The sequence below is a fragment of the Diorhabda carinulata genome, chromosome 1 (genome assembly GCF_026250575.1).
Source record: "Diorhabda carinulata isolate Delta chromosome 1, icDioCari1.1, whole genome shotgun sequence".
NCBI lineage: Eukaryota > Metazoa > Arthropoda > Insecta > Coleoptera > Chrysomelidae > Diorhabda > Diorhabda carinulata.
The window spans coordinates 34,933,880-34,945,195 of record NC_079460.1 but is presented as its reverse complement, the minus strand read 5'-3'; the positions used below and the strand labels follow the sequence as shown (position 1 = coordinate 34,945,195).

Here is an 11,316-nt window from a genome sequence, read left to right as displayed (position 1 = left end):
CGTAATAGCTATGACCAAATTGAAATTATTTTTATTGAAGTCAGGGTAGCAGTTCCACGTTTGTTCTGAATTGTTTAGGTCTAATATATAACGATTATTATGTAGATTTTCAACAACTACGTAATAAATGTTGTAAAGATTAGTATTTTCTGTCAATTGAAATCTGTGATGTCATATAAATGAATTACCAACATAAATTGTTTTTATTTATATCCACCTATAACATTTAAGAATAAGTTCATTTCCAATTTTTTTATTGCCTGTTTTCAATGATTATACCATATATAATAGTTTTATTTATCTACACAAGTAAATCAAAAGAATATATAGTTAAAAAAATGAGAACATACTTTAATATTTAATCAAACTAAAAAGTTTTTTTAATATAAGGATAAAGTGGCAAGAAAATTAATGTAGATATTCTAAAAGTGTGGGATAATGATATTAATCTTTTATACTTTTCACAAATTTTATCTGAAATGCAAAGTTAATTTTAAAAGAATTATTTAGTTAAACTATAAAATTATTTTTTTGTGTTTCCTTTCAACTATATTTTTATTAGTAATATCAATTCGTTTTTTGACTAGACAAAAAAAATCTAAATTGGATTCAAGCTTTTATTAAAAACAATTTTAAAATATAAGGCTCTAAAACCAATAGGTTTTCAACTATGTCTACAACCATAAAGGAAATATTTTTCAAAATAATCTGAAATACAAAAGTAATCCCTGATTTGTAAAGTAAATATACAAAAAACATAATCAAGAAAATAGTAATAACCTTTTCCTAGAGATTCAATTTAAAATGTCTACTGGTATTTCGTTAGTTCTCTAAGAAAATCACAATACCTCTTCGTGCTACTAAATAATTTTTGCTATTACAATTATAAACACAAAATAGCATCCTGAAAATAAAGTTGATCTTTATTATATACATACACATCATAAATAAAATATGTTGATGATGATACGTCACTGCGACTATGATGTGCCCAGTTTTGAGCTTAATTAATATTGAGTGCCTTAAATACCTTCACAAGAAATAGAAGAACTGGGAGAAAAAAATATGGTAGTATGTAAAAGCACAAAGACTAAATCGTGCAGGACACATCAAGGCAACCTATAGAAAATACCTGGAGAAACCAAATTGAAGATACCAGAATCTTAGAAATAGTAAACTGGAACGCTAAATGCAAAAACAGAATAGAATGAAGAAAGCTGAAAGACGAAGCTAAAGCCAAACAGCATGATGATTTTGTTAGTAAAGAAATCATTTCAGTATTATTCAAGAGCACTTCTTGTAATATTTTGATACATTTCTTGCAAAACAAATAAACTTTTCTTTAAGAAAGGCATTTAGTCACCTACTCATGTAAGCCTATCATTTTTATGGAGAGTATTTTTTTAAGTCTATGAATAAGTAAAAGCAGTTGGAAACTAAATATAGCCAATGGCTTGTATGTAGAGCCACTATTCTGGTAATTGTCTACACTATTTGCAAACCTCTACATACAACATTAAGCTCACTGAATATACTACAGAATACATACTGTATGAAAATCATTGCTGAACTGATAATTAATAATGAAGTAAATATACCCTACATGTAATTTTATACAAACAATTATAGATTGAACATCATTATTACTAATTAAACTTCCAGGCTTGTAACTTTGTCTTTTGTCTCAAGTGACTTTTTTTCAAGTCTCTAAAATACGTCAACAAAAACATACATTGAAAAGTAGCCCCTACTGACCACAATTAGAGCAATAAGCGTTTAATTTCTATTTTGACTAAAGGTAAGCTTGACTATTAATGTTTTAGACTATAGATTTATTAGAGATCTACTATAATTTCATAAAAATATGAGTAATATCCTCTGAGATAAAGAATAAATTTTAGAAATATCATTTTTATCAATATCTTTTTTATTTCTATAAAGAAAAGGTACGATGGACGATTCTGTATATAGGCATAGGTCATCAATCCCCTGTATGACTGTAAAAGTTGTGAATCGCCATGTTATTTTCTAATAAAGTAAACAACATCCAATGAAGCAAATAATGTTATACATAATTAACAGTAACACCAATTCTGAAATCAGTATTTGAATCTTGTAAAGATGATCTGATATTGTTTTCAAATTTATTTTTGATATTTGAAAACTCCATTATATTTTTAGGCCTACATTCCATCCAAAATCTGTCAAATTCATAAAACAGATAACTATAGAAATGATGAAATAGTGTTATTGAAGGTATATTTATACAATTATTATATACATAAGTTTTTGCACTACCTTCTTTTAACAAAGACCATGCTAAACTTGTAAGATTAATACCTACAATGGCAAAACAATAACCGTGTTTGGGATGATACGAATGACTAAGAACATGTTGAGCTGCCGAACGATGAACGCTAGCAAAAAATAATAGATTTTCTAAACCTAATAGACCCATTCCTCGAAAATCAGTTTTTGGATCTTCTCCTTGAAATCCAATATCTTGCCACTGTTTAGTAATCCGACCTAGAAGAACAAAAACCATTTAAAAAAAATGTAATAACTTACCAAACCAATAATTAAAATATGTTTAGTTTGCATATCAGCTGATATTTCTTGTCTTCATAAAAATTTCTACCACTTTAAAAAGAAGTGTTGATATCCTGTCTGTCTCATATTAAAATGGAGAATACTGCTAAATCAGATATCAAAAAAAGAAATTTACATGTTTTTGAACTCATATACCTAGAGGGTTTATAATAATTTACACTATCTATTGCCTATTTCAGATTGTAGCAGAAAATGAAAAACAGTGGCTTCACATTAAAATTTGCTGTACTCTTTTTAAAAATAGTTCCACTTTCATTGATGTTAAAAATATATTTAAACTTTCAAATCTGTAGCATGGTTTCTTGGTCAATTTAAATTTAATCAATTTAGTGTTGCTCCACCAGCATTTTCAATACATGAAGAAGAATACTTATAAAAAAGTTTTAATTTACCATTCATAATTTCAGTATGAATAATTGAAAAACATTTCAAATATAAAAAGATATAAATTATAATTTGAAATATATAGGCTAATAGTATACAAATTAGCTAGTTTTTGTTTTCAAGATTTCAGGCATATTAGTATTAAATTGAGTACAGTTTTTTAGGTAGATGTAAGTTTATTTTTAATATACAAAATACAGATGGTTTTAGTTATATAATGTGGTTTAAATTTTTATCTTCCAAAGTCCTGAAATTTACGCATTTTCAAAATTGTACATTACAGTCACACATTTCAGTGGAATACATTTATTATATCTAGATATCAAATTAAAAGGCATTTAATTGACTATATATTTATTAAAAGACTATCTATATTATTTTGTACATGTAATTTAACTTTCAACAAGTTTATTGATCTTTGGAGTAAAAATTGAATTAGTTTTAACCAATATCCAATAATTATATTACAAACTTGTGCAACGAAAACTTTATTTTCTGCATACCTTCAAGTTTTTCTTCGGGTTTGAGGTTCATCCACAGATTATTTAATTTGTTTTCGTGCTCAAGATTTTCACTGTCATAAGAGGTAGTTCTTAATCGCTCTACTTCAGCAATGAGTTGTCTATAACCCCAAATCTGTTTAACACATATTTCAAAACTTTTAACAAATTGAAAATGTATTTTTGGATCAATTTCTTTCACTAATAATACAACCTTAACTGCTCCATTTAATACATTTTTATAATTTGGACCGAAGAATCCATTAGAATCAGAAATGCTATTAAGATGTTGGATGAGTTGTTTTATTTGATGTGATTTTGACATGTATAAGCAACTTTCCACTTTTTTTATGCGAGGTGCTCCGGCCACCTCACCGTAACAAATTCGTTGCAATTCACATAGCCCTGTTGTTTTTCTCAAAAACCATTTAATCACTGAACGAAAATAATATGTAAACATCCACCACAATGAGAAATTCATTTTCGCAAATATAGAGGCAATTTTCACATCTTGAAATCAAATTCGATATTTTGACGTTTAATTGATTTGTTGATATTGACAGAAATTGACGGTTGTCAAGAAGACATATCAAAATTGTTCTGTTTTTACACTGGAACTGAAAATGAAGTATGTTTTTTTCTTTGTTCAATGTACATCATAACTCTTTAACGAATTGGACTCCTGTTTTATTCCTTTGGGCATCGACTATATCATTTGGTCATTGTAAATATTTAACATTGAATTATCTGATATTGCTCTCTTATATTGAGTTGGCAATTATTTCTTGTAAAGCAATATGTATCGGTTTCAATGATTTTTTCATAGTATTTTATATTAGAAATATATTGACATTCTTGCATTAACCATAGATAACACTCACTCTGTGTTGTTTTATCCAGCTCCGTGGAAATGACAAAACATACCCATACTCTTAGGGGATTTTCTGTGGGCGACATTGTCACGTCATATAATGTAAAGAAACTAACAATAGGATCTGTTGCATAAATAAGACATAATTGTGTTACCAATAAACGGAACTTAATTTTTATTATTCCCTTTTTTTTCAACATGTCTGATAACACAGCCAAGAAACAAAACAGATATTTATTGGCAAGAAAATAAAATATAACAATTATAGAATGAATATCAACAAATAAATAAATGATTATTCTGATTCTAAACATTATGGAAAGCTATATTATAAGGAAAAATGTGACAAGTAGCATTCACATTCCAATATGCAAATCATCTTTGGTGTTCTGAAAAATACTGTTTGTTGCAAGACTGTTTCTTTGTTTGGTTTTATTTAAGCTTACTTTTAAAAATATTCTTCATACGTTTACAGATTAATGGGAAAAATTAAATTACGAACAAATTTCTGAAGAACAGGAAACATGAAGCTACACATATTTTCCCAACAGTTTACCAAAATTTCTCTTTTAAATGTTTTCAATCAATACATAAATGAACTTAGTAAATTGAAATTTCGAATCTGTTAGTCTACTGAAAACTACGTGAATTTGGCAACACTGGTTTTTACTCCATAAACCACTGATCTATAGGCTACTCCTACTAATACAAACCAAATTACCCGGAGGACACCACAGAACATACCTTAAGGGTAAGATAAGGACACACTTGGAACACATTCGTTCGAGATCTAAACATGACTAATATTGACATTGCAAATTATATTTTTTGAAGGATTAATTCTGTAACGATCATAATATAACAAATTAAGAAGAAATGGCCAAGTATTTTGGCATAGATCGAGCATTTACTTTCTTAAAAACCATTAAAGATGCAGGGGGTATTAAAGCATCCCTCTATAAACTTTATAGGTAATAGAAATATATTATGTAATTACTTTTTTCTCAATAGAAATTTTGCATTTTAGAATGGATAGTTTAAGACCGGGAACGCTTGTTGGTACTGATAAATATGGAAATAAATATTTTGAAAATCCTAATTACTTTTATGGTAGAAATAGATGGGTCGAATATGCTCCTTATTATGGTAAAAACATTAAAAAAAACTAACTAACTTTGATTCACTTTCAAGTTTTTATTCAATTAATTAGACGTTTGACTTTTTTATTATAATGAAAAGTCAGTATATAGATAATAAGTGTGAAAAATTCTATGTATATGTAGTGAACAGTGATGTAAGAATGTAACAGTAACATGTGAATGTTTTTCAATTAGTGTCCCTAAATGTTGTTAAGATCAATTACGATTCTGTAGGAAAAACCAAATATTTCATCAAATAAAACAAAAACTTTTCAATAACTATTCAGTAGATAAATAAATGTTTTTATTTAGGTTTAGAATATGATGGAAGTCAAGTGCCTGCAGAATGGTTTGGATGGTTACATTATAAAACTGATTTAACACCTGACAAAGATCCTTTTAGGCCAAAATACAAATGGATGGCAGACCATACAGAAAATTTAAGTGGAACACCAGGACAATATATGCCTTATTCTACCACTAGACCTAAAATTGAAGCTTGGGTCCCACCCAAATAATTATTTGAGTATTTGTTTCGTAGTATATACTTACATAAAAATAAAAAGTAGAAAATACAGATCTAGACTCTTTTACTCATATATAAATACAAAAATCTTAGTTGCTCGTTTTTTAAAATTCAAACCTTCATTCTTATCCAGCTGAAAGAATTTGACCTAACCAACATTGTTTATGTTCAAGCACGAATACTAAATAAAAATTATACTGAAACAAAACATATTGAAAGATAGAGCTAGAAATTTATCTGTATCCGACACATTGATAATAAACCATATAAATAAGACAAATATTACTATTTGTCTTATTTACCTAAATTGACATGAGACTATCCTCAATTTGCTCAAAAATGTTAATAACTGTTGGCTTTTCAAATCTGAACCTTATAAATGGTCAGCTTTATTATACACTCTCCTTGGAAAACTCATATCCACAATCTCCAGAAAATCGAAATCATCTTCATATATGTCTTCTGCAGCTTTTACTGCTGCCATTTTTTGATTTCTTTTAAGAAAGTAAACCAAAAGAATGTCTTATTACTTATGAGAGCAGGGACAATAATATTGTGTAATACCCGTAGCAATAATTATTGTTTCTGTTGTGTGTTTCAACACAAAATTACCAAATTATAAGTTAGAAACCAAATACTAAATCAGTTTTAGCCCCCGATTTCGGGTTTTAATTTTATGATACTTCAAAGACTTTTAAATTTGGTTTAACACAGTGCAATTAAAAAGAAAACAGAATTAAGCCAGTGTTTAAAGTTTATTAACATTTATGAAATATAAAACTCAACACAGATTTTATTAAAACTAGTACGAGAAATACTGTGTAATTTTTCTTGGGGTGATTATTTGTAATAAAAATGTTTTCAGACTATTTCAATTTCAAGAGTAGACATATAATGACTTGAAATATTGGTAAAACTAGAGAGCAGTCAAATTTGACAGTTTATTCATGAATATGTAGATAATTGTATTTAATCTTTATGACTTTAGTTTTACAGGGATGTCTATTCATAAATTCTGTGCGAGATTTACATCTCATAAGATGTAAAAATATATGATGGATCATAATATTGATAATGGTCGGTTTATGTTTAAGCAGGAAAATAACAGCTGAAATTAAATTATGAAATATGAACATGCAACCTTGTTACTATATGATAAAATAGGACTATCATAACTGCTTTGCAATATAATTTCAATAGATATGAAAGGGGTTGATAACAATTGTTTATACACTAGTTAAACATATTACTTTGAATTTTAAAAAAGTATGTCACAAGTGAATGTTAAACCCAACATTTAGCCTACTTCTCTAAGAAGTAGTTCTTATAATTTTTTGGTTTGTATTTTAATCACTCATTGAGTCATCTTCTTCACTAGTTTCATCTGGTTGATCAGATTCATTATTGCATCTGTCACATCTGCAGACAAACAAATAATTGTTCATCAGTTCTTTGCATCTGGAATGTCTTGACTTTGTTAACACACAATCATCTAAATAACTTATGCAAATTTCTTCACCCTCTTCTATATCTTTTAAAGCAACCAAAGATAGCCTGTAAATAAAAAGTTGTTTATAAAATGATTTAATTACGTGATCACTAAACTCAAGTTACAATGCTCACTATTGTAAACAGTTACATTTCTGATCATTGTAAGTGCATGTTATATTCATGTTTTTTACATACCTGTGGTTATTATTCATAAATTTCACTACAGCATTTGGATCACAACTATGATTACAACAACTCTGAAGTCTGTACAATGCTACGCCTTCATTATTAAGAAAATCTCCAACATTTTCTTCCATTTGTTGGTAGAGTTGATCGAGGAATGAATCAAAAACTTCTTTATCTTTAGTTTCAAGAGAAAGATTTTCTGCTTTAGTTGCCCAATTGGCTATTGCACTTGTGCCAACTCCCTGTGTGTTTGTGCCTAAAAGAAGATACAAATAAATATCCAAATAATCTAGAAGTTAAGATTAGATGAGAGAAAAAACTTTGTGTTTTGGCTTTCATTGTAACGACAAAAATTATGAGAATAGGCGTACAGAATATATGAAAGATAAAAACGGATTCACCTTAAATTTATTAGTAAAGATAAAACACAACTGTAAAGTCGAACCTACATACAAAAGTAGCATGTTCATTAATGTCATGGTATCATAATAAAGACAGTATCGGGGATGAAAAATCTGCAACTTGAAAAGAATGATGAAGCATTTGAATTTGATTTATTATCAACAGAATGGAGGATATAGATTTCCTAAAATTTAGTGTGAAAAAGAGAGACAGAATTTTTATCTACTACACACTAATAATTTCCAATTGGTTTTTATCTCTGTTTCGTATTTGACTAGTCCAATCTCATAGTTGAGTTCTTTGGGATTCTGAATTCTAGCATTTAATTACTTACCTATCAGTGCCAACAAACTTAAGAATCCATCAAAAGTTAATAGATGTTCAATACCCTCATTAGGTATTGCAGCCACCAATAGACCATGCAAAGTGTATATTTGATTAACAAATTTTTCTCCAAGAAGTTTATGAGCTAAATTCTTAGATTTGTCAGTTGTTGTGTGACAAAATTCAAGGGTTTGTGCAATTGTATCTTCTTTATTGGAAGCTTGTTGTATTCTACTTAATAATCGAGCTATTAACATAATACTATTAGTTTCTGGTGGATAATGTACTTTCCTGAAAATAGTAAAGTGTAACATGAATAGAAGATAAAAAACTGAAATAATTTTGCACGAATTACAATTTAGATTATAGCCAACAGTAATAGTATTTTATGACAATTACTATAATAAGTTTTCATTACAGTATAATGCTAGATACCCTAATTTGTTGCCGCACAAGCATAGGTTGAGCTCTTAATCTTTGATAATGTGGACACACAATATATTAGTTTTCTCCTCCATCAATATCTATTTCTTTTTACTGCACAATAATTCGTTAAAATACATTAAAATTAAAAAAAAACTTTCATGTAATTTAAATAGAAAATAAAAAATCATAATGCGTACCTCTAAATATTGATAGTAAGAGCTCAAACTTTACCAGAATTTTTTTTTTCATCATCTTGGCCAATATTTTTGTAGTAGCTAGCCCACCTTGGCCCACTCTAATAAACATGTATAGCTGTAGTTGATGGGGAAACAAATTCATTATACCTATTGGTGAACAAATTACTTGGCCAGTTTTCACTACCTATACACCTTTATTTTATCTCAGATTCTTTTTAACAAAAATTAATTCCACTGAAAAAGCACTTGCTCAAACTTTAGCATAATATCCACATTTTAAAAGATCATGTCTTGATAAAATTCAGCAGAAGGATATTGCTTTCTTCAGCTAATTAATCAATCAAAATTAATTTGAAGCAAAGTAATAAGTATTTAACAACTATAAATCCATATGAAGATAAAATTTGTGATAAAACAAAACTAAATTTAATCGTAATGTGATTTAAACACTTATTGTATGATTTAACTGTGGCGACTTCTGAGAATAATATATCAATAATTTCAAGAACACCATAAAAACACAATAAAAAATATTTCAATACATACTTCCAAGCTTCATTCAATTGCTCTAAAGGATGAGAGCCATTTATTTCGTGACAAAGCATCTTGTGATAGTGATCAAATGCTTCCATTTTACATTCTTCTGAACAATAATTCACAGGACAATATGGACACTTAGTTATTTTACTTTTATCAATTGTGCAGCATTCTGGATAAGGTAATTCTACCAATTGTCCAGATAATCTACCAGCATTTTCTTGGGCTGTTTCTAAAGGCCTGAAAGTTATTTGATGAAATTTTCAAAAAAATAGTAATTTGAAAACTAATTTATTAAACCTTTAATGAATTTTAAAACTTGTCATCATCATTAGATTCCAAAGGTGTAGGAAATTTTTCATACATGCAAAATTTGCAAGAAATGTGAATAAAATATATAAAAATAATATGCAAATAGTGTCTTATCCCAAATATATTTACAAAAAAATATTCAATACTAAAGACGCCGACTGATAAATTATAATATGAAACAATAAACTCGCCTCAAACAATGATCACATGCCAAATAACCATATGCAGCATTCCATGATAACTGACAAGATACCAAAGGGTCTTCTTGGAAAATAATACTATCCTTTAAAAATGGTTTTTTCGCATACACGCCTTTGCCCTAGAATTTCATAAATTTGGTACCATAAAAAAATATTTTATTTACTTCTTAGCTACAAATATTTTTCTCTTATTTTAGTATTTTGAGTTTACATCTATACACATTAATTAATTTGACAGCTTAATAAAAAGATTCGTGAAAATATGTTATGACTAAGAATGTAAATAATGAAAACACAGAATAAAAAAGTGTTGAAATCAACTGAAAAAGAAAATTGTGATAAAGAATTGATAATTATTATATTTATGTTCTTTATAAATTATTACAAATAATTAGAACATTTATGGGTAGTAAATAAAATGTACTACTATTAAATTATGTCTCACTATTCCAACCCAATCATTTGTAATAATTCTGATAAGTCATTGTTTGCATTTCACTATCAAGTTGTCAACATTTCTGAAATGCTCATTATGCAAATTGTGGAGTCAATTTCTATGTTAGTAAATATTGGTGTATTTCTTCCACAAACTAGTGGGCATGCACAAATCATGCTGGTAATTGGATATTATCGTAGTATGTACTTCACATATATGTAAAGAATGTACAGCAGTAGTTATTCTTTTTTCATTGGTGATTCATTATAAATTGGACCTAATGTTTTTTTAACTGCCACAAACAAATAAATTCACCTAACCATATATGCTACTGCAAACCTAGATGAATACAATTCAAATATTCAAAGAGTTTATATTAGCTAATAACATTACGTGTAACATTTCGGTACATGACTTAAACTCGAAAAGGTGTTAAAAACATACCTTGAATAAATCATGCCGCACTTCTACGTCCATTTTAAACTTAAAACAATTGGAAATGCTTCTTATCGGGTTCAACTAAATATTTTAATGGTTCTTATTCTTCTTCTGTTACATTTTCACTTTACTGGCCTTTACATTAGGTGTAAGCACGTAGGTATATTACTGTTTTTATATTAGTAAAAGATTAATTAAAAATAACAGCTATATCTAGATACTTTTATGTCTAAAGGAAATTACCTGTAATCCTCATTTTTACTACACGTTTGTAAAAATTATAAATACTACTATCAAATTTATTTAGAAATGTTACCAAAATGATGATATATAATGA

General features: G+C 28.0%; 3 protein-coding genes across 3 annotated transcripts; 1 reads left to right on the top strand and 2 right to left on the bottom strand.

Annotated features, from left to right (window-relative positions):
• Positions 1-603: 603 nt before the first annotated feature.
• On the bottom strand, positions 604-4,091 carry LOC130900243 (ELMO domain-containing protein 2). Its single transcript, XM_057810784.1, has 2 exons — positions 3,498-4,091; positions 604-2,526 (listed from the first exon to the last, which is right to left on the bottom strand). Exons 1-2 carry the CDS (start codon positions 3,973-3,975, stop codon positions 2,066-2,068), a joined length of 939 nt encoding a protein of 312 aa, XP_057666767.1. The 5' UTR covers positions 3,976-4,091; the 3' UTR covers positions 604-2,065.
• Positions 4,092-5,129: 1,038 nt separating this feature from the next.
• On the top strand, positions 5,130-6,083 carry LOC130895947 (probable NADH dehydrogenase [ubiquinone] 1 alpha subcomplex subunit 12). Its single transcript, XM_057803615.1, has 3 exons — positions 5,130-5,336; positions 5,393-5,511; positions 5,817-6,083. The coding sequence occupies exons 1-3, from the start codon at positions 5,242-5,244 to the stop codon at positions 6,020-6,022; spliced, it is 420 nt and encodes a 139-aa protein (XP_057659598.1). The 5' UTR covers positions 5,130-5,241; the 3' UTR covers positions 6,023-6,083.
• A 683-nt stretch (positions 6,084-6,766) lies between these two features.
• Positions 6,767-11,125, bottom strand: LOC130895939 (histone-lysine N-trimethyltransferase SMYD5). Its single transcript, XM_057803601.1, has 6 exons — positions 10,986-11,125; positions 10,097-10,224; positions 9,603-9,833; positions 8,444-8,724; positions 7,717-7,963; positions 6,767-7,584 (listed from the first exon to the last, which is right to left on the bottom strand). The coding sequence occupies exons 1-6, from the start codon at positions 11,016-11,018 to the stop codon at positions 7,377-7,379; spliced, it is 1,128 nt and encodes a 375-aa protein (XP_057659584.1). The 5' UTR covers positions 11,019-11,125; the 3' UTR covers positions 6,767-7,376.
• Positions 11,126-11,316: the final 191 nt, after the last annotated feature.

Coding starts and splice junctions, on each gene's coding strand:
- LOC130895947 (XM_057803615.1), top strand. CDS start 5,242: ATGGCCAAGTATTTTGGCATAGATCGAGCATTTACTTTCTTAAAAACC. Junction 5,337..5,392: donor TCCCTCTATAAACTTTATAG/GTAATAGAAATA, acceptor TTTGCATTTTAG/AATGGATAGTTTAAGACCGG. Junction 5,512..5,816: donor CGAATATGCTCCTTATTATG/GTAAAAACATTA, acceptor GTTTTTATTTAG/GTTTAGAATATGATGGAAGT.
- LOC130900243 (XM_057810784.1), bottom strand. CDS start 3,975: ATGAATTTCTCATTGTGGTGGATGTTTACATATTATTTTCGTTCAGTG. Junction 2,527..3,497: donor ACCCGAAGAAAAACTTGAAG/GTATGCAGAAAA, acceptor TTGTTCTTCTAG/GTCGGATTACTAAACAGTGG.
- LOC130895939 (XM_057803601.1), bottom strand. CDS start 11,018: ATGGACGTAGAAGTGCGGCATGATTTATTCAAG. Junction 10,225..10,985: donor TGCGGCATGATTTATTCAAG/GTATGTTTTTAA, acceptor ATGAAATTCTAG/GGCAAAGGCGTGTATGCGAA. Junction 7,964..8,443: donor AAGTTTGTTGGCACTGATAG/GTAAGTAATTAA, acceptor ATCTTCTTTTAG/GCACAAACACACAGGGAGTT.